At 44.9% G+C, this 22,595-nt stretch overlaps 1 protein-coding gene across 1 annotated transcript in view; it reads left to right on the forward strand.

The window, feature by feature from the left end:
- The window catches only part of gpib (glucose-6-phosphate isomerase b), a 46,378-nt gene extending 40,170 nt beyond the window's left edge, over nucleotides 1–6,208 (forward strand). Inside the window, exons 15-18 of the mRNA XM_041191764.1 lie at nucleotides 1,624–1,752; nucleotides 2,657–2,732; nucleotides 4,522–4,588; nucleotides 5,676–6,208. Of these exons, the coding sequence (XP_041047698.1) occupies nucleotides 1,624–1,752; nucleotides 2,657–2,732; nucleotides 4,522–4,588; nucleotides 5,676–5,799 (396 nt within the window). The 3' untranslated portion in view covers nucleotides 5,800–6,208. The remainder of the gene's footprint in view (nucleotides 1–1,623; nucleotides 1,753–2,656; nucleotides 2,733–4,521; nucleotides 4,589–5,675) is intronic.
- The last annotated feature ends 16,387 nt before the right edge of the window (nucleotides 6,209–22,595 follow it).

A 22,595-nucleotide genomic window follows, 5' to 3' on the forward strand; every position in this document is an offset into this window, starting at 1 on the left:
GGCAAAAGAACTAGAGACGACATGAGAATTTGTTTTACACAGTGAGTTAAGATCGGGATCGCGCTGCCTGAAAGGGCAGTGGAAGCAGATTCAATGGTAACTGGCAAAAGGGAATTGGATAAAGACTCAAAGGGGAAAAAATTGGCATATGAAGATCTTTGGGACCGTCCCGAGTTGTCGAAGCAACTTTCCTTCATGGGGCGGGTTTTGGTGAAACTTGGAGAAGCTTTGACATTGGCTCCCTCTGGAGGACAGTGTTTGCGGAGCAGTTCCTGAAGCTTCCTTCAGGGTGACTCTCAGCTGCACATGTAGGTTTTATCCTGTGACTATGTCCTGTCAGCTAGCACTAACCTCCCTGCACACACGGTCAGTTTGGATCCTGGTATAGAATCCGATAGAAAAGGCCACTCTGCCCCTCTTGCAGTGGAGGGGGCTGAGAATTGTTCCTGACTACCCACGTCTTGCAACCTTTGGGATAGTATTGCCAGTCTTCCAGGATTGTCCTGAAGTTTCCAGGAATTAAAGATTAAACTCCAGGAACGAAAGCCCAGGAAAGAGGGTTAATTCTAGATACCTGGTTACTGATCTCAGCAAGCCCCAGATTGGACCTGTCGATTAATTATTGATCCTGTTCTCTTGCCCTGGTGATCGGGTTGAGGGGAATGTTTTCCCCCACAAATAAGTCAGTTGTAGCTCGGTGGGTTCCATTCTCTCCTCTGAGTCCGGAGGTTTTGGGTTCAAGTCCCACTACCAAGACTTCAGCATAAAATCCAGGTTGACACCCCCAGTGTAGTGCTGAAGGAGCGCTGCAATTTCGGAGGGTCGGTGCTGAGGTAGCATCGCACTGTTGGAAGGTCAGTACTGAGGGAGCGCTGCACTGTCGGAGGGTAGGTGCTGAGGGAGTGCTGCACTGTCGGAGGGTAGGTGCTGAGGGAGTGCCGCACTGTTGGAGGGTAGGTGCTGAGGGAGCGCCGCACTGTCGGAGGGTAGGTGCTGAGGGAGTGTCGGAGGGTCGATGCTGAGGGAGCGTCGCACTGTCGGAGGGTCAGTACTGAGGGAGCGCCACATTGTCAGAGGGTCAGTACTGAGGGAGCACCACACTGTCGGAGGGTCAGTACTGAGGGAGCACCGCACTGTTGGAGGGTCAGTGCCAAGGGAGCGCTACACTATCGGAGGGTCAGTGCCAAGGGAGCGCCACACTGTCGGAGAGTCAGTGCTGAGGGAGCGCCGCACTGTCGGAGAGTCAGTGCTGAGGGAGCGCTGCACTGTCTGAGGTGCTGTCTTTTGGGCCCAAGGCTGCCTGCCTTCTCAGTTGGCCAAGGATGGTGGTTAAAGTTGGTCCAGAGAAAAACCGGGGGGGGTAGGTATTTTCTGCAGTGTCCTGGCCAATATTCACCCCTCAACCAGCAGCACTGAAAAAGAGCTGGTCATTATCACATTGCTGTTTGTGGGATCTTGCTGTGCACAACTTGGCTGCTGTGTTTCCTACATTATAATAGTGACCACGCTTCTAAAGCACTTCCCTGCTGTAAGGCAGCTTTTAGTGCCCTGAGGTTGTGAAAGGTGCTATAGAAATGCAAGTTTCTTTTCTTCTCGCTAACTTGTTCATGTTTTGTTCCTCAGATTCTCCTGGCTAATTTCCTGGCTCAGACCGAGGCTTTGATGAAAGGGAAATCAGCTGAGGAAGCTCGCAAAGAGCTGCAAGGTGCTGGTGTGAGTGGGGAGGCTCTGGAGAAGATTGTTCCCCACAAGGTAAAGCCGAGCTACAGCACACACAACCCTGTTCTCACCAACCTCATGTTCAACACCAACCTCTGGCACAGCAGTCGAGTGAGAGTGCATTTTTACCTCTTTCATAGGACCAGGAGGAGGTCGTGTAATCTCCCAGCCTGTTCTGTGATTCAATTAGATCAACTCGGATCCATATCTAACTCCACCTATCTGAATTATTTCTGTATCCTATAACACTGTAGAGAAAAAAATCTCTTATCAATCTCTACTTGACATTTTGTGGTTAGACCCCCAGCCTGAACGGTTATTTTTGGGGAGACTGATCCAGATTTCATCCACCTCCTTGTATGGAGAAATGCTTCCTGACATACCCAGAAAGGCCTGATCAAATTTAAAGTTTAAACCTGCATGTACTGGACTCCCCACACCGGAGGAAATAGTTTCTCTCTATCTACCCTATAGCGACATTTTAAATCATCTTAAACAACTCAATTAGATCACCCCTTAATCTCCTAAAAGCAAAGGAATACAAATCTAGTCTATGCAACTTGAGCTTATATTAGAACCTCTTTCAGACCCAGGATCATTCTGGGGAATCTCTGCTGTTGCCTCCAAAGCCAATGTCTATTTCCTGAGGTATCAGCCCAGAGAACTGAACACAGTTACTCCAGATGGTTACTAACAGTTACTAACCAGAGTTTTACACAACTGAAGAAACATTTCAGCCCTTTCAACATGCTTTAAAAATACTTTTGTCTTTTTATCCGCTTCCCAGCTCCATCCACCACCAGGAACCAATCCTGAGGTGCCCCCTTCCCAGTTGAGGTGCCCCCTTCCCAGTTGAGCTGACTGAGGGAGCAATCAGGAATTGATCCATTGGCTTTCCCACCCTCGGAAGATTCAATTAGTCTTGTTTCTGTTGCAGGTCTTTGAGGGAAATCGGCCAACCAACTCCATTGTCTTCAAGAAGCTGACTCCATACATCCTGGGAGCTCTGATTGGTGAGTGGAATCTCTGACTGGGGGGAGGGCTGCAGACAAATGTCACTCCTTCACCATCGCTGGGGTCAAACTCCTGGAACTCCCTCCCTAACAGCACTGTGGGTGTACCTACACCACATGGACTGCAGCGGTTCAAGAAGGCAGCTCACCGCCACCTTCTCAAGGGCAATTAGGGGTGGGCAATAAATGCTGGGCCCAGCCAGCGACACCCACATCCCGTGGAGCATCAAATGTAACATTCCTTCGAACTGTTCTGTGCAAAATACTAATTTCCCCTCTCTTCCTAGCTGGGAGGGTATTATGCCATTATCCAGGGTATTATCCTAGCTGGGAGGGTATTATGCCATTATCCAGGGTATTATCCTAGCTGGGAGGGTATTATGCTATTATCCAGGGTATTATCCTAGCTGGGAGGGTATTATGCCATTATCCAGGGTATTATCCTAGCTGGGAGGGTATTATGCCATTATCCAGGGTATTATCCTAGCTGGGAGGGTATTATGCTATTATCCAGGGTATTATCCTAGCTGGGAGGGTATTATGCCATTATCCAGGGTATTATCCTAGCTGGGAGGGTATTATGCCATTATCCAGGGTATTATCCTAGCTGGGAGGGTAATATGCCATTATCCAGGGTATTATCCTAGCTGGGAGGGTATTATGCTATTATCCAGGGTATTATCCTAGCTGGGAGGGTATTATGCCATTATCCAAGGTATTATCCTAGCTGGGAGGGTATTATGCCATTATCCAGGGTATTACCCTAGCTGGGAGGGTATTATGCCATTATCCAGGGTAGTATCCTAGCTGGGAGGGTATTATGCTATTATCCAGGGTATTATCCTAGCTGGGAGGGTATTATGCCATTATCCAGGGTAGTATCCTAGCTGGGAGGGTATTATGCCATTATCCAAGGTATTATCCTAGCTGGGAGGGTATTATGCCATTATCCAGGGTATTATCCTAGCTGGGAGGGTATTATGCTATTATCCAGGGTATTAACCTAGCTGAGAGGGTATTATGCCATTATCCAGGGTATTATCCTAGCTGGGAGGGTACTATGCTATTATCCAGGGTATTAACCTAGCTGAGAGGGTATTATGCCATTATCCAGGGTATTATCCTAGCTGGGAGGGTACTATGCTATTATCCAGGGTATTAACCTAGCTGAGAGGGTATTATGCCATTATCCAGGGTATTATCCTAGCTGGGAGGGTACTATGCTATTATCCAGGGTATTAACCTAGCTGAGAGGGTATTATGCCATTATCCAGGGTATTATCCTAGCTGGGAGGGTACTATGCTATTATCCAGGGTATTAACCTAGCTGAGAGGGTATTATGCTATTTGTAGCCCTGACCCCTGCTCTATCGTCCTCCTCACCCCTAAGTCAGATATCCAGCACATAGCTGGGGGGTGGGCGGGGGGGTTGGCGGGTGGGGTGGTAGATGCCAGAGCAGGATCTGCACCCCCCCACCCCAAACCACAACTTGATCTGGATCCCTTCCTGGAATTACCCATTGACTGCTCTCGTGGGTGGATGAGGGGTTTTAAATCAGCAAGGACCCCCCACTCGCCTTTGCTTTCATGCAAAGCCACATGCTGGGTGTGCCCCCTGTTGGGATTTTGCCTTGGGGATTACAGCAGCTTTGGGTGTGTCAGTGTTGGGTGGGGGGGTGGGTGGGTTGGGGGTGGAGGAGATCCCCTACTCGGGGAGAGCCCTATGGGGGTTGGGAATTCTCTGTGGGGCAGACTTTGCTCTAACGTTGTTCCTCTTGACTCTCGACAGCATTGTATGAACACAAGATCTTTGTGCAAGGAGTCATGTGGGACATCAACAGCTACGACCAGTGGGGGTGAGAATACAGTTCTGTTGGGGGTGGGTGGGGTCAGGTGTCATTGTGACTGGGGGAAAGGTCAATAGACGCAACAAAATCACAATATCACTCATTCTTTTCTTTCAACTGAGTATGGGAACAGGAGGAGGCCATTCGGCCCCTCTAGCCTCTTCCAGTATTCATTCAGATAACGGCCGATCTGTGACCAAACTCCATTTGTCTTTTCTCCGCTGCTCACACTACCCAAACCAATAAAAATAGATCCATTTTCCTCTCTCCAATTTCAGTTAAGAGTTTGGATTTCCACTCCCCTTTGTGTGAAGAAATGCTTCCTGACTTCACCCACTGAGTGGCCTGGCTGGAATTTTAAGGTTATTTCCCCCTTGTTCTAGACCCACCACCAGGGGAAATAGTTTCTCTGTTCCTGCCCTATCAAATCCCTTCATCATCTTAAACACCTCAATTAGATCACTTCCCTCAGTCTTCCAAACTCAAGTTAGATCATACAGAAGGAGGCCATTTGGCCCACTGTGCTTGTGCTGGCTCTTTGAAAGACCTATTCCATTAGTCCCACTCCCCTCTCTTTCCCCATAGCCCTGCAGATGTTTCCTTTTCCAGTATTTATCCAATTCCCTTTTGAAAGTTCCTACTGAATCTGCTTCCACCGGAATTTCAGGCAACGCCTTCCAGATCGTCAGAATGGACTGTGTAAATATTTTATCCACATTTCCCCTGATTCCTTTGCTGATTATCTTCAATCTGTGTCCTCTAGTTACCAACCCTCCAGCCACTGGAAACAGCTTCTCCTGACTAACATGATCAAAACCCTCATGATTTTGAACACTTCTATTAAACCTCCCCTTGTCCTTCTCTGCTCTAAGGAGAACAATCCCAGTCTCCCAACGTAACCAAAGTTTGTGAAATAAATGTTAGCCTTTCCACTGTCATTAAGACCATAAATGAGTAAACTACTTTTTAACATTCAACCTGTTCTCATCATTTAACTATTTAAGATCTGGTGAGGATCAAGAGGAATGGGAAAAGTGAGTTTTGAGGCAAGGGTGTAGTGTTTACTTTGGACCTGACATTATCTGGTTAATTGCAGAGTGGAACTGGGCAAACAGCTGGCCAAAGCAATCGAACCAGAACTGGCCACCTCTGACCCTGTGACCTCACATGATAGCTCCACCAATGGGCTGATAAACTTCATCAAGAAGCACAGCGCCTGAACTGGAACCTGACCTGAAGGAGAGACGCACTTGATCTATCGAGAACCCATCCCTCTTGTAGAAACCGCACCATTACCTGTGTGACAGGGGCTTTGTACTGTGTGTGCTGTCCCTTTTTAATGTTCCCACAATGCTCAAAGTCACTTCACTTCCTCCTGGCTCAATCCCTAATGATGTTGTAAATGATATCAGTGACTCACCTGTTTAATGGCTGACTGTAAGTCTGTCACAGTGAAGTTACAGCCTCTGGATCTGTCTCTGTGGCTCCCTGTCTCTCTGGGTGTGTGTGGGTGAGAGTTAACACACTGTGTAGCTCGAATTCGGTTTATGGTTTAGTAACGGGTTACCTAACTGTGCACATAGAAAATCTAGAAAGTGGAGCAAATATAAAATAAAACTTCATCACAAATCTGTGTCATTCTTTTCTCTTCATCTTCATCCTTCCCTTCCTCACCAGTACAGCACTCCCTCTGACAGTGCAGCACCCCCTCAGTACTGACCCTCTGACAATGCAGCACTCCCTCAGTACTGACCTTCCGACGGTGCGGCACTCCCTCAGTACTGACCTTCCGACGGTGCGGCACTCCCTCAGTACTGACCTTCCGACGGTGCGGCACTCCCTCAGTACTGACCCTCCGACAGTGAAGCACTCCCTCAGCACTGACCTTCCGACGGTGCGGCACTCCCTCAGTACTGACCCTCTGACAGTGCAGCACTCCCTCAGTACTGACCTTCCGACGGTGCGGCACTCCCTCAGTACTGACCCTCTGACAGTGCAGCACTCCCTCAGCACTGACCTTCCGACGGTGCGGCACTCCCTCAGTACTGTCCCTCTGACAGTGCAGCACTCCTTCAGTACTGACCCTCTGACAGTGCAGCACTCCCTCAGTACTGACCCTCTGACAGTGCAGCACTCCCTCAGTACTGACCCTCCGACAGTGCAGCACTCCCTCAGCACTGACCCTCCGACGGTGCGGCACTCCCTCAGTACTGACCCTCCGATTGTGCGGCACTCCCTCAGTACTGACCCTCTGACAGTGCGGCGCTCCCTCAGTTCTGACCCTCACTCAGTTCTGGACTGCACGTGTCAGCCTTTGAAAGGGATTTGAATCCATGATTTTCTGACTCAGGTGCAAGCTGGGTGCTGACAAAAGGAAGGATTGGTCACACAACCCTCTACTGTCTCAAATCACATGTGGACTGTGCCAACTGCATGTTTGGGGGTGGGATGTCGGAAGTTGGGTCTGAGATGGGAGGTGAATTGCTTTTCAAGCAGTTTTCCTCCCCTCCTCCAGCCAATCTCAGCTGTGGATAGTCTCTCAAAAGAACCCACAGCCCATGTTAAATTGCAAGTCGACAGGGCTATTGAACTTGAGGCATCACCGTCGAGTCCTGCCTTTTCCCTGTGTGGATAACACTGGTTCATGAGCTGGTTCTCTGGCCAGTGGCGTTGACTCAGGAAGGCTCTGGCTTTCACTTTAAACACTGTCCACTACCCCCTTCCCCCTTCTCGATTTCACTCCCCCCCCCCCCCACCCCCAGAGGAAACAGCTTATGAATCTCCACTCACCAAATTATTTTAAACAATTCTGTCCAGTCTGAGAATCTTTGTTTTGCTGCCTCCCACCCCCCCCTCTGGGAGGGGTGGGGTCGGATACAGGGAGGGAGGGAGGGTGGGGGGGTGAAGGGGGGTGTGCAGCAGAACAAAACAGACCAGTCGGAATGAGGAAGCAGCAGAAAAGGTTGTGAGGGAGACAGTGGGATCCCCCCAGAGTTAAGGGGCTTTGAAGAGGCGAGAGTGACTGTCCATGTGTTTGATGTCCACTGAGGGGAGGTGGAGAATTTGAAACATCTCAAGTGGGCCACTGATTGACATCGGCAATGTTTAAAATTGACCCTAAGCCCCTAATTCCATTCGGCCTGAGTTTCGGATCCTTTGAAGACAGGCGAAGAAAAGATCAAAAGATGCAGATTAGGAACTTTTTAATAAAACTGGTGCAGGATCAAAGGGGTTGAACTCCAGGGTCACTGTGAGGTCGGAGCAGGGGGTAAAATTCAGCAGATGTTCTCTCTGCACTGAGGGTCCCCTCTGCTCCCTGGAGCCCTGCTTTAATCTCATTCCTCAACACTCGGGGTTTCACAGGCTTCAGTAATGGAAAGAAGTGATTGGCGACGGGATTAAACCCTGCCCCACAGTGTGTGTGCAGTTCAATAACTAACCAGCAGGAGGTGTGTGAGGATAGCGGTCCACAGAATGGAGCGTCCACAATCATGTTTAATTCATGTGACACCCACCGGGAGTGTTTCCCGACCTGAGGAATCGTGTTTAACCCAGGATGACCCCCCACCCACCCACCCCCATGAAAATCCAAGTTTCATAGTTAAGCGATAACAAAACTAAAAGTCAATATGTGCTGATGAAGCTGCACTTTTTTTAAAAAAAATGAATTCTTGAGCTTCAGTGAGCGAGGGGCTGGCATTTATTTCCCATGGAGGGGGTGTTTGTCCAGCTCTTGAACCATTAGTAGCTGGAAGTGTTCTGCGAGGTCACTAAAGGGCGGTTAAAATTCAACCACAGCAAATTTGAACTGGAGTCAGGTATCAGGCCAGGCTGGGTAAGGAAGGGTTGCTCTTGCTGTGGGTGAATCAGTAACAAGGGGACACAGAATGTGGCTGATCTCCAGAAGGGGATAGGGTCGACATATTTATTTACCAGGGTGATTGGGACAAGAAATCCTTTCTCAAGAGGAAGCTGGGGCAGAGGGTAGAACCATTTAAAAGAGAATTGGTGTTTCTGAAATGCAAATATAAAGGATATGGGGAGTTAAAATCAGATTGGAAAGCACCAGTAATAGAGCTGGCACAATCTTGATGGGCAGACTGGCCTCTTTCTAGGCTCGGAATTTTGAGTTATTGGAATGGGAACTATCAATCATCGCTTTGGAAATTGGGCTTGATAAGAAGAAAATAGGATTGTTATTTTCTTCTCTCCTGAGGGAATTGACTCTGAGCCAATAGCTCTTCACCTGACCCAATGGTCATTCCTTTACTGTGAACCCATAGGTAACACAGTCCAATCCAATGTCCTCACCTTGCAGCCAATCACTAAAGAGTAGAAGCAGGAGCTCAGTCTGGGATTTCCCATCGCGATTCCAGTGGTCCTGAGCTTGGCTTTCATCTCCCAAACTCCCCAGGCAGACAACAAACTCGGCATAGAGCAGGAGGAAAAGTCCTCGATATTCCAAGTAATTTGCTGGCCCAATCACCTGAACCATAAGACAAATCCAGCAAATTTTACAACGTGGGTGTTTTGCCACAGGGGGGTTCATGAGGCAGGGCTGAGAGGGTCATTTAACACTGAATTCCATCCTAATCTAGATGTACATTCCTCAAGGAATTTTCACAATCTCAAGGCATCCCAAAATGCTTTACAACCAAGCGAGCAATTTTTGAAGTGTTACCACCATTGTAATAGAGTCATTAACGGCACAGGAAGAGTTCATTTGACCCATCAAATCCATGATGGCTCTCCGTAGAGCCAGCAAGGTCAGAAACATGTACAGCAAGATCCCATAAGCAGGAATGTCATAAATAACCAGATCACTTCTTCTGGTAAAGTTGTTTTTTGGCATTTCATTTGAGAAGTTAAGGGCTGAGAAACATTGTGGTATACTGTTTGCAACTTCTCAAGTCGATGTTGAAGAAAATTTGAACTATTTGAAAGATTAATGCTCCGAGTGTGCATTGTATTCAGTTACAGTGAGTCAGCATGGTACGCAATTGGAAAAAATGGCACTGAAGGCATATTTAAATCCGAACAAAGGGGACTGGTGTAATTACACATGAAGGATACATATTCGATTGAAAGCTAATAAAAGAGGAAGTGAGGATAAAGTAAATGTTTTCTCACCATGATGGAGCCAGATGCTTTTGAGATGATGTCTAACCAATGTTGCCTGTGGGACCCCAGTATTTTGGATTATTTGGAAACTAATGAAACCCTGGGCTCATTCTACAGCCCGACGAAGAATGAGATTGCACTGAGAGTAAAACCCCCTAAAAGGAAACAGTTGCCAAGTGAGGCTGTTGCAGGTTACATTCTCGAATTAAAGAAGCTCTCTTGTCACTGCGAAACTTAGAAATAGACCTTGGAGATATTTTTAGGAGGTCTAAAGAGCAATAAAATCCAGGCCAAGCTTTTCAGCAATGCACAACAGAAACATTTTTACCATCAAGGTCAATGGCCTGACTGAGGGCCTTAGGTATGATTAGAGATTGTTTTTTAAAATTCATTCATAGGATGTGGGCATCACTGGCTAGGCCAGCATTTATTGCCCATCCCTAATTGTCCTTCTTGAACCGCTGCAGTCCATGTGGTGTAGGTACACCCACCATGCTGTTAGGGAGGGAGTTCCAGGATTTTGACTCAGCGGCAGTGAAGGAACGGCGATATATTTCCAAATCAGGATGGTGAGTGACTTGGAGGGGAACTTCCAGCTGGTGGGTGTTCCCATTTATCTGCTGCCCTTGTTCTTCTAGATGGTAGTGACCGTGGGTTTGGAAGGTGCTGTCTAAGGAGCCTTGGTGAGTTCCTGCAGTGCATCTTGTAGATGGTACATCCCCACTTCTGACCTTATGATGGAAGGAAGGTCATTGATGAAGCAGCTGAAGATGGTTGGGCCGAGGACACTACCCTGAGGAACTCCTACAGTGATGTCCTGGAGACGAGATGACTGACCTCCAACAACCACAACCATCTTCCTTTGTGCTAGGTATGACTCCAACCAGTGGAGCGTTTTCCCTCTGATTCCCATTGACTCCAGTTTTGCTGGGGTCCTTGATGCCACACTCGGTCAAATGCTTCCTTGATATTGAGATAAGTCACTCTCACCTCACCTCTGGAGTTCAGCTCTTTTGTCCATGTTTGATCCAAGGCTGTAATGAGATCAGGAGCTGAGTGGCCCTGGCGGAACCCAAACTGGGCATCAGTGAGCAGGTTATTGTTAAGCAAGTGCTGCTTGATAGCACTGTTGATGACCACTTCCATCACTTTACTGATGATCAGGAGTAAACTGATGGGTCGGTAACTGGCCGAGTTGGATTTGTCCTGCTTTTTGTGAACAGGACACCCTGGGCAATTTTCCACATAGCCGGGTAGATGCCAGTGTTGTAGCTGTACTGGAACAGCTTGGCTTGGGGTGCGGCAAGCTCTGGGGCACAAGTCTTCAGTACTATTGCCGGAATATTGTCAGGGCCCATAGCCTTTGCAGTAACCAGTGCCTTCAGCCGTTTCTTGGTATCACGTGGAGTGAATCGAATTGGCTGAAGACTGGCATTTGTGATGCTGGGGACCTCTGGAGGAGGCTGAGATGGATCATCCACTCGGCACTTCTGACTGAAGATTGTTGCAAATGCTTCAGCCTTATCTTTTGCACTGATGTGCTGGGCTCCTCCAGCATTGAGGATGGGGATACTTGTGGAGCCTCCTCCTCCAGTGAGTTGTTTAATTGTCCACCACCATTCACAACTGGATGTGGCAGGACTGCAGAGCTTAGATCTGATCCATTGGTTATGTGAATCACTGCACCAGTGGGTAGGGACCACCTAGTAACCCTGCCCCCAGCAGCCTATGTTAACAGTCCACTGAGTTGGACCTAAACACATGAAATGGCTGTAATCACAGGGAGAACACACCAGGTATCTTTTTAATTCCTCATCCTGAACAGGGACTAGTCAATAGGCTAGCTTGAGTTGCTAACTGAGGGGCTCAGTACCGTGAGGTCTGTGAAAGTGTAATTACACCAAGGTGAGGAGAGAGTTAAAAAGTGCTAACTTTGAACTTTTGACATGGGGAGGGTGTGAGTTGGTTGACCCCAGGGATCCGATTTCATGAGCTTTAGCAACATGTCCGGTTCAGCTTCAGGTGCTATCCTGTGGCTGAAACTTTTGATTGCAGTTATATTGTGTTGGGGAGGAAGTGGGGCTGTCTGGAGAGGGTGTGGGGGCAGGAAGGTGGGTAGTGGGAGGTTGGGAGTACGTGTGGGTTTGGCGTACTACTTGGCAGGGCTGGAAGGTGGGTAGTGGGGGGTTGGCAGTAGGCCAAGCAGTTGGGGGAGTGAGGTGTTTCTGGAGGGCTTGGGAGAATATATGGGAGGGTGTGTGGTAGGAGTTTTGGGGTGGGAGGGGGTTTGTGGAGGAGGGTCGGAGGATGAAATCTTGTGCAGGTTTGGGTGAAGGATTCTTGGCTGAAAATATCAAAAAAGATGTTTGTCTTTTTTATAACGTCCTGTGCACCTTGAATGGAAAGAGCTTCCCAGGATAAACGGAGTTCAAAAGCTTTTTTTAGATGAACATTAATGCAAATGGTTATCACCATTAGTCTGATATAACTGGCTGTTTCTTGTGAATGTTTTATGCAGGGTCAGAACTGACAAGATTCATAGCTCCTGCCTTCACTGTAGCGCCCAACCCTAATTACCTCAACACTTTCTCACCATCACCCGCCTCTCCTTTAGCTCGGGGAAGGTGCATTCAGCTTGCTGCTCAGGTTCCTGAAGACTCGCCCTTCCCTCGCCCACTCCCTCCCTTCTCCCCAGCTTATCCCTCTCCCGCCTTCTCCTATCACCTTTCCTCCCTCCTCAGTCTCCCACCAAACCAAAACTTTAATTACAGCAGTAACTGCACGTTAAGAGGTACACCATTGTTGGGGAAATGCTTAGGGACATCCTGATGGGAGCTGTATACACTCCTGCTCTTTCTTGTTGAATCTTCCAGTGAACACCCACACTGAGTCAACATTCTATCAGACTAGGAAATAATATGGTAATTAAATCCCTCCATCAACATGCTGCCATTAACTGTGTCAGCATCAACTGCAGAGCCAGAATCTTCACAGCCTGATTCTGGGAACTAACTGTGGGTATTGTGTGTGCCTGCATGAAAGTGTAATGTAAAGGTGCTTGGCAGAGCAAGGGTTAATATGGGACTGGAGAATAGCACCGCCCACGGTATGATGTATAGAGTCACATGGTATTAGACTCAGACAAGTCTTGAAGGTACCTGCAAGGGAGCAGCACCATGTGTGGCAATAACTGGAATCTGCACATAGTTAAGTATGACTAATAAATGGTTCATGTTTAAGCATACAAGTCTCCAGAGCTCATCAATGAGACACTAAATGAACCCATAACACAACATGGTGATCAGTGGTGGTATGAAAGGTGGCATTTACTCAATGAACCCAGAACAGAATTCCAAGATATGAAAAACTAAAAGCAGCTGAAACCTGACCGGAGGTGTTTGCCTAAGAAGAAAAATTCAAGAAACAGCTGCAGAAGCTTCACCACAAACTTGAAGTTGAGGAATCCACCAGCATGAGTGGCGGTCCATTGCAAGACCCTGAGTGATGCAGAGTGAAGGAACTGGTCAGATCACAAGTTAGGTGGACAAAATTACAAAAAAACAAGCTGTACTTACATTGTAGAATAGGTGGCAGTCCCAAGGGCTCAGCAGGTTGAAGCAGTGGTGACCATGTTGTGCTGAAGTTAAAGAAAAAGTTCAACAAAAGATCCGATGCCAGGGTAAAGAGAGAAACCTGCAGAGCACAAAAGTAAAAAGCCTGCAGAGTTTAAGGGAAAGGCAACCCTTTTCAGCCGGGTCTCAGGCTTCTTGTACAGAGGGGAGATGTGTGGCAGAGTTAATAGCTCACAACTTTTTTTAAAAAGCTTGCACCCGTCAAAACTCCCAAAGCCTGGGATGTTCAAAATCAAAAACAAGAACAAAAAAACTGACAAGCTGCAGAAAGCCCGAAGAGAAAAGGTGGTTATTGCCTTAGAAGGGAAATGACATTTAAAGATGCAACTAATATAAAAAAAAGTAATGGACAGAAAATTAGAAGATCCAGAGCCATTTTGGATAAGGAAATGGCTAAACCAGACCCAAGAGTGTGAGTCTTGGAGAAGAGAATTTTTAGACTGCAGAAGAATTACAGGATTAAATAAGGAACCAGAAGAAGTATAAGTTGACAACTTTTTATTCATGTTTGCTGCATTTGCAGGTGATGGACTCTAAAGCCAATGTATAGATCAATACTCGACGACATTTGGTGAGATATTAAAAGGCTTTGACAGATCTTTTAAACTCCAAGTTGTGGAGAGTTCAGACCCTAGAAGAAAGTCTAGCACACTCCCAATAAAGCACTGAGGGCAGAGGGTGGGCAACATAAGATGCCAGAGCAAGGGAGACAATATTCAAGCAAACCACAAGATGGTTTCCGACCATGTCAGTGCAATGAAATGCATGAACCAAAGAGTTTTGTGCAGAAGAAAGAAATGTCTGAGAAGCAGCTAAAAGGCCCAAAAATAGAGCTGGTTGAAAATGCTGACACAATACCCAAACTGCAACAACAGATGGCAGTGCGAAGTGAGAAGATGCCTGTGAATGAAGAAAAGCTATCTGAGGTAACTCAAAAGAAGCAAAATTTGCAACAAGGAAATGAAGATGTTTCACAGGAAAATGTTCACATCAGAGCTGAACTGGAAGATTTCAAGCACAAGATTCAAGCTGAGTATATACCTTTGAAAACGCATGATAACCTGAAGTTTTCAATGAACCAAGCTGTTCAAGATCTGAACAAGCAAACTTCAGCGACAACACAAAGGTATCAGGAGAAAATAACCACCCTCAATTCCACAGTTGGCAAATCCAAGCAGGAGTTGGGAAAACTCAATCAGATTTACAGCTACGCAAAACAGCAGGCACAAAAGGCACACAAAGAAGTTGCATCCCTGAACAGCTCCTTGAAGAATTGACATGCAGCCATTGAAAAACATGAACGGTTATAGATAATATTGAATATTACTTCAGAAAAAGCTGCGTTGCAATTATCAGTAGCAATGAAAGAATGCACTGAAGCCCAGAGTGAGCTGGTTAGAGGTCAACAAGAAAATAAACAGTTGAAAGAACAGCTGATTGCCCTTCAAAATCAAATGTAAAAGGAATGGGTAACCATTCAGCAACATGACAAATTGAAGAATGAGTTAAACAGCAGAATGGAAACACAGCAGAAGAAACTCGGAGACTATGGTGAATTACAGGAAAGCTCAAGATGAAGCGAGCGAGTTTTGCAAATAAAAGGAAAACCTATTGAAAAACCTTCACATGTTACAAGAATCCCTCAGGACAAAGTTTGTACCTCTGGAAAATTACGAAGAGAAGGAAAATGAATTTAATGTCACTGAACAAACGGAAGAACCAGTTGGCAGAGCAAACTCAGCAATGTTCAATATTTCAGGAGGAAGCCGAAAGCTACAGGAAACAGACTGAAGAGCTGAAGAAGCAGCTGAATGGAAAAGAGGAGGCATTGGAAAGAAAAGCCGTCGAACTTCCCAAGTGGCGAGCGGATAATGAAGCCACGAGCAGCAAAATTACGGAACTGAATCAAATGAAGACTTCGCCGGAGACAGACCTGGCCAACAGTGAAACCAAAATGAAGACCACGGACAAAGTTCTGTTGCAGACAGAGAAAGAAAAGACAGAAATGAGATCGGAAAATGTAAATCCGACACTGAAATGCAAGGAACTAGAAGAAGGAATAGCACTGGATGTCTCAGACAAACTGAGAAACATTGAGTTGTTGGAAAATGAAACGGCTGAAATTGTGAAACGGTTGACAATGAAGGTTCCATTTGTGAAAAGCAAGATCCAGCCGACACCATGGAAAAGAAAATTCGAGTCTATTCTAAAAATGAACATAGTGCACATTCCCTACGGAAGAAATGGGACAAACCCATGGTGTCCAAAAAAAAGCAGGCGGGTTGTTAATAAAGAAAAAATGCACCTTGAAGAAGCACAAAGAGCAAATCAAATGCAGATAACCAAGCACCAGAAACACAGAGTACTACCACCACTCCTCCAAATTTGAGATGTGGAGGAACTGTCAAGCATCAAGGCCATCTGAATTCATAAAGTCAGAGACTCGGGTTGGGGGGGAGAAATAGCAAGTGAAGGTTGTGTTGTAAATAGCTATACTCCATTGGAAGGGAGGAAAGTTTTCATTTGAGAAGAAAGGGCGATACTGAGTGAGGCTGCATTGTAATATAAAGGTGCTCAGCAGAGCAAGGATTAATGTGGGACTGGAGAATAGCATAGCCCATGGTATGATGTATAGAGTCACATGGTAATAGACTTGGAGAAAAGCCTAGAAGGTACCTGCATGGGAGTAGCACCATGCATGGCAATAACTGGGATCATTACATAGTTAAGGATGACTAATAAGTGGTTCATGTTTAAACATACAAGTCGCAAGTTTACATCAATAAGACATCAAACGAACCCATAACACAACAATGGGAAAAAGCTGGGGGTTTAATCTGATTGGTTGCTGTAACTCATGTATCCATGGCTTCCACTGGTGTCTACAAATGCCAAAACCTTTGCTGAAGGAATTGCCAGAAATTACACAGATTGAGACTTAGTGAAGCGGAGTTGGTGAATGGAGTGTCCTGTCCATTGTTAAACCAAGGCTCAGTTACTGTGGTTTCAGTGGGTGCTAGAGCACAGGGGTCCCCTCTATCCTGGACCAACATCCTGCCTCAACCAACTCCACATGAGCTGGGGATTCAGCTCATCACTGTTTATGGGATTGTGCCCATGTGTAGGTGTATTTCCAAATTTAATCAACACTGACAGAATTGCATTTATTATCCTTCTGTATTTACTCTGAGATTATTAATGTGGGAATGGAGTAACATGTAGGCCCAGAGCGGACAGGGATGACAGACATGCTGGGATTTTACAATGATTCAGCAGCTTTCCTGCTGCCAGATTTATTAAATCCAGTTTCACAACTTAGCATGCCCGGATTTGAAATCACAACCTGAGTTACCAGCCCAGTTGTCATTAGGCTAATGTGTCCTTTTTGCTCCACTTCTAAAGAGCAAAACGGCCAACGTGTCTCCGGCGATGGCTTCACTTACCAGCAACCCCCTGCTGCAGCCCCCCCCTCCCCAACCTGCCCTGCTCCGCTGACCCCACCACTCAGGTGGCCCCAAGAATCATTTTCTGGTCAATGGTCAGGATGTTGATAGTGAAGGATTCAGTGATGGTAATGCCATTGAACATCAAGGGGCAATGGTTGGATTCTCTCTTGTTGGAGATGGTCATTGTCTGACACTTGTGTGGCACGAATGTTACTTGCCACTTGTCAGTCCAAGCCTGGATACTGTCCAGGTCTTGCTGCATTTGGACTTGGACTGCTTCAGTATCTGCGGAGTTGTGAATGGTGCTGAACATTGTGCAATCATCAGCGAACATCCCCACTTCTGACCTTATGATGGAAGGAAGGTCATTGATGAAGCAGCTGAAGATGGTTGAGCCGAGGACACTACCCTGAGGAACTCCTGCAATGATGTCCTGGAGCTGAGATGACTGACCTCCAACAACCACAACCATCTTCCTTTGTGCTAGGTATGACTCCAACCAGCAGAGATTTTTGCCCCGATACCCAATGACTCCAGTTTTGCTAGGGCTCCTTGATGCTACACTCGGTCAAATGCTGCCTTGATGTCAAGGCCAGTCACTCTCACCTCACCTCTCTCGTAGACCGTACATACTGATGTCACTGTGTGTCAGTGGTGGACGGAGTAAATGTTCAAGATGGTGCATGGCGTGCTGATCAAGTGGCTGCTTTGTCCTGGAAGGTGTTAAGACCAAGACTAAATCTGTGCTATCAGATTGCTTAATTGGAAGTGGACAAGTCAAAAAATATCTTCCCACTGAACACTGGAAAAAACTGAAAACAATCGACTCCCAACGTCACTGACTCCATAGCACCTCTACTTGTGAAACCTTAGTTATCAGATCGAGAGTTCCTGTGTCTTCAGTCGCTCTGCCAATGTGTATCTGGAGTCACATACAGGCAGGTTTCCTGCACTAAAAGATATTAGTGAACCAGTTGGATTCTTACAACAATCCCACAGCATCGTGGTCACTTTTACTGATATCGGATTATTTTTTTAAAAGTTCAAAATCCAAAAATGTCCTGCTGGAATTTGAACTCACATTCTTTGGATTCTAAGTCCTACCAATCCTCAAACTTCCTTTCCATCACCACCTGCATAAAACTGTCTGCCATCTGGGAAACCTTTTGTCACCTCTATACTCGATTTCTCTTGCTGAAATCCCAATCCACTGCCCTTGCCCCTCTCCAAAACAGTGTCACTCATCCATTTCCTGTCTTGCCTTCACAACAGCCCTGCCCTCACTAACCCACACCGACTCCCCAATCCCAAATCGCATCCAAAACCCTCCCTCCTCAAACCTCCTTCCCTCCTGTCTTTACACCCTTCCCCTTCCACACCAGCTGAACTCCAGTCTCCTGTGCATTCTTTCTTTCTCTCCCTCCCACTATCCTATCATTGCTGGTGGAACTTCAGCTATTCTAACCTCCTGACTCAGAGGTGACAGCACCACCCACTGAGTCACACTGAATGCAGGATCTGATGAAATAGTTAGAAGATGGAAATGATGAAGCTAACAGAGAATGAAGGCAGTGAGGCTGCAGAGAGATATCAGCAAGCTCTCTGCTGGATGTACGATAAACTGGTCTGGCCAACACTCCTCATCTGGTTATGGATAAATAAAGTGGGTAGATGTCAGGAAAGTATAATAATTCCATTAATATTATTGTGTCTTGTTGTAAAAGTAGGTTAATAGTGGGGTTTGGATAGATTCCGTGTGTGTGTGTGCGTGTGCGAGTGGGATTTAATTGAATTGGAGACAGCTGGTCTGGAGGCTTTGACTCATCAAAAGAAACTAGGTTTGAAATGCTAAATGCGTAAACATGGCTGAAGTTTTAGAACGTGAGACAAGGAGAATTTGCATTAGTAGATAACTCAGTGTATCTTGAATTTCAAAGAGATGGTTGGATGTTTACTCAGAAACAGGGGCAGAATGTATTCCAGAATGTTATAACCTTAAGGATAATGCTTTAATGAGAAAGTGGCAGCTGTATCAAATTTCAGCTGATGAAAGCTGGAGGGAAGTACATCGGATTGTTATACCATTTGGATATAGAAACAAGATCCCGATAATAGCTCATGAAATTCCAATGGGGTGGGGGGTGGAATTTAGAAATTAGAAAGACACAGGCGAAGATACAAAAACATTTTTGTTGGCCTGGATTGCATAGAGATGTAGTTAAATTCTGTAGAACATGTAACACATGTCAGGTGATAGGGAGACCACAAGCAGTGATTAAGCTGGCACCTTAAATTCCAATTCCAGCATTTGAAGAACTTTTACTAGGGTCATGATTGATTGTGTAGGACGCCTCCTTAAGACTAAAAGTGGAAATCAGTACTTACTGACAATAAGGGATGTGTCTACAAGGTTTCCTGAAGTGATAGCTTTGAGAAATATTACAACAAAAAGAATTGTGAAAAAGTTGGCTAAATTTTTTAAAAGATATTGTTTACCAAAAGAAATACAATCAGATCAGGTTTCAAATTTCATGTCACAACTGTTTAAGGAGGTAATGAATAGTTTGGGGATAAAACAGTTTTAAGTCAACAGCTGACTTTCCTGAGTCACAAGAGGCTTTGTAAAGATGGCATCAAACTTTAAAAACTATGATGAGGGCATAAAGTCAGGACTATCCACAAGTTTAGGACAGGGAAATTCCATTTTTGTTATTTGCTATTAGGGATGCTCCTAATGTATTGACTGGATTGAGTCCTTTCTAATTAGTCTATGGTCATGAGGTAAGGGGACCACTGAAATTGACTCATGAGAAATTGATGGGTCAAAATTGGGAAACTACTCTCCTGGATTATGTAACAAACTTCAGAGAAAGATTGGACAGAACATGCGAGTTAGCTAGGGAACATTTAAAGATATCACAGCAAGTGATGAAAGTGAAGGCAGACAGGAAAACTACAGATAAGTTCTGTTACCAGTACTGGGTGACTCGTTAAAGGCAAGGTTTAGTGTGCCTTGCGGGATTGAAAGGAAACTAAGTAAATTATTTAATAAATACTCCAGATAGAAGAAAGCAGAGGGTGTGTCATGTAAATATGCTTAAAAAGTACTTTGACAAGGGAAGAGAAACAAAAGGAGGTATTAGTGGTATTAGATAAGGAGAGAGAGGTAAAAATGTAGGATTCTGAAATTGATTTTCCTCTAGTGGATTATGAGGGGGTACTTGAAAATTTAAATGTAATATTGAATTACCTTCCAGACGGGTGTCAAAGTGATTTGGAGAAGCTATTGCAGTCACACAAAGCTATTTGTAGGAATAAGCTGGGAAGGAAAAATTTAGCTACACATGATGTCAGTGTAGAAGTTTCATCTTCGATAAGGCAATATCCTTATAGATTAAATCCAGCAAAGTTATCGCAAGTACAGACAGAAATTGAATTCACGCTTCAAAATGACATCATTGAGTCTATTTGCAATAACTGGAGTTCATCTTTTGTGATGGTACCGAAACTGAATGGAACACAAAGCCTGTGAGTGGACTATCGAAAGGTGAATGCAGTGACAAAAGCAGATTTATATCCTATAGCACGGTTGGAAGATTACATTGAGGAAGTGGGACAATCAAAGTTTATCACAAAGATTGACTTGCTGAAAGGATCTTGGGAAGGTGGTATAATGGTATTGTAACTGGACTAATATTCCAGATACCCAGGGTAATGCTCTGGGGTCCTGGGTTTGAATCCCACCATACAGATGATGAAATTTGAATTCAATAAAAATCTGCAATTAAAAGTTCGATGGTGACCATGAAACCATTGACAATTGTTATAAAAAAAAACCCCATCTGATTCACTAATATCCTTTAGGGAAGGAAATCTGCTGTCCTTACCTGGTCTGGCCTACATGTGACTCCAGATCCACAGGACTGTGGTTGACTCTTAAATGCCCTCTGAACAAGGGCAATTAGGGATGGGCAATAAATGCTGGCCTAGCCAGTGACGCCCACATCCCATAAATGAATTTTTAAAAAATTGGTAAGTACCATTATGGGCAAAAGCAAAGGAGATATCAGCTTTTGTGATGCTAGATGGAGAATATCAGGTTAAATTCAAGCCATTTGGTATGAAAAATGCACCTGCAACATTTCAAAGACTGACAAAGTAATTGCAGGACTGAGTAATTGTGCTGTTTATATTGACGACTTGATAGTTTTCATTCAAACATGGAGCAGCATTTACAACATCTGTAAGAATTATTTAAGTCGACTACAAGGAGCTAATTTGGTGATGAATTTGCAAAATCGCAAGTTACAAACTGGGCCATATCATTGAACATGATAAGGTAGCTCCGAGAGATGTGAAAGTCAAAACTATCGTGGATTTCCCCAAGTCTACAACAAAATGAGAAGTGTTAAGACTTCAGGGCTTGAGTGGGTTTTACCGGAAATTTGTATCAACTTTTAGCAGGTGTGGTTGCTCCATTAACTGAACTATTATAAAAGTTTCAATGGACACGAGTGGCAGAAGGCATTTGACAATTGTATTGTTTGAAAAATGTATTGACTATGACACCAGTTTGGCAGTACCAAATTATGCCAAGCAATTTAAGTTGGCAATATATGCATTGGGGGCGTACTGTAGCAAGAAGATGAAACTGAAACTGAGAAACCGATAGGGTATTTTCCATGGAAGTTGAATGTACAGCAGAGAAGATACTCAACAATCAAAAAGGAGACTCTGGATCTGATGTTAGCATTGCAGCATTTTGAGATTTACGTGGCAAACAATTCGTCAGACCACAATCCTTTAAAGTTTCTGGACAGATTTCGAGACCAAAGTGCAAGGCAGTTCAGATGGAGTTTATCACTGCAACCATTTAATTTACAGATTATACATGTGGCTGGATGAGAAGATCTGATTGCAGAGGCATTGCCAAGAGTTTAAAGCTGAAAGGGAAAATTGGACTTTTAAAACCTGGACACTGGGCTGAAATGATTTCTGTTGATACCAAGGATTTATATGTATATATATTATGTTAATATATACATCTGGTAATGTAATAGAGTGAGTATAGGTAAGTATAGGAGGTAGTGTTAGATGGGTTAACAAAATGAAGCCGTTCTTAAAAATTATGATGGTACATTTTCTCGTAAGGAGGGGAGTGTCACAAAAGTATAATAATTATCATAATATTGTTGTGATTTGCTGTAAAAGTAGGTTAATACAAAGGTTTGGATAGTGTGTGTGTGTGCGATTTAATTGAATTGGAGGCTTTGACTCATCAAAAGGAGCTAGGTTTGAAATGCTAAATACATAAACATGGCTTGACTTTTAGAATATGAGGTGAATTTGCATTTGTAGATAAATCAGGGTGAATTTCAAAGGGATGGTAGGATGTTATACCTAGCCAGAGAAGCTGGGCCTAGCAGTGTGTTTATTTTTCCCAAAGGTTACTGATAATATTGGCCCCATGCAATGATTTATATTATGAGAAAAATAAAGTTCCAAATACATATGGGAACAATGGAATTTGCATTAGGAGAAACAGGTAAAAAGATGATGAGGAGATATGTCAGGGAGGGAATTGTAAGATCTACCAGAAGTGTGTAAAGTATTTGTCCATTAAGCTGCTGTCTACAGAAACCAAAGCTGTGAAAAGCCACTTTGAATTCTACTGTCTAGGGCATTGTGGTGATTTGCCTGGATCTGTTCAAATCTATTTTGTTTTTTTACTATTGCCTGAATGTGGGTGTAACTGGAAGCCAGATTAATTAGGGGTTTTAGGAGTTATTATTGTAGTAATTTGTAGGCCTATTTATA

This window comes from Carcharodon carcharias, chromosome 7 (genome assembly GCF_017639515.1).
Source record: "Carcharodon carcharias isolate sCarCar2 chromosome 7, sCarCar2.pri, whole genome shotgun sequence".
NCBI lineage: Eukaryota > Metazoa > Chordata > Chondrichthyes > Lamniformes > Lamnidae > Carcharodon > Carcharodon carcharias.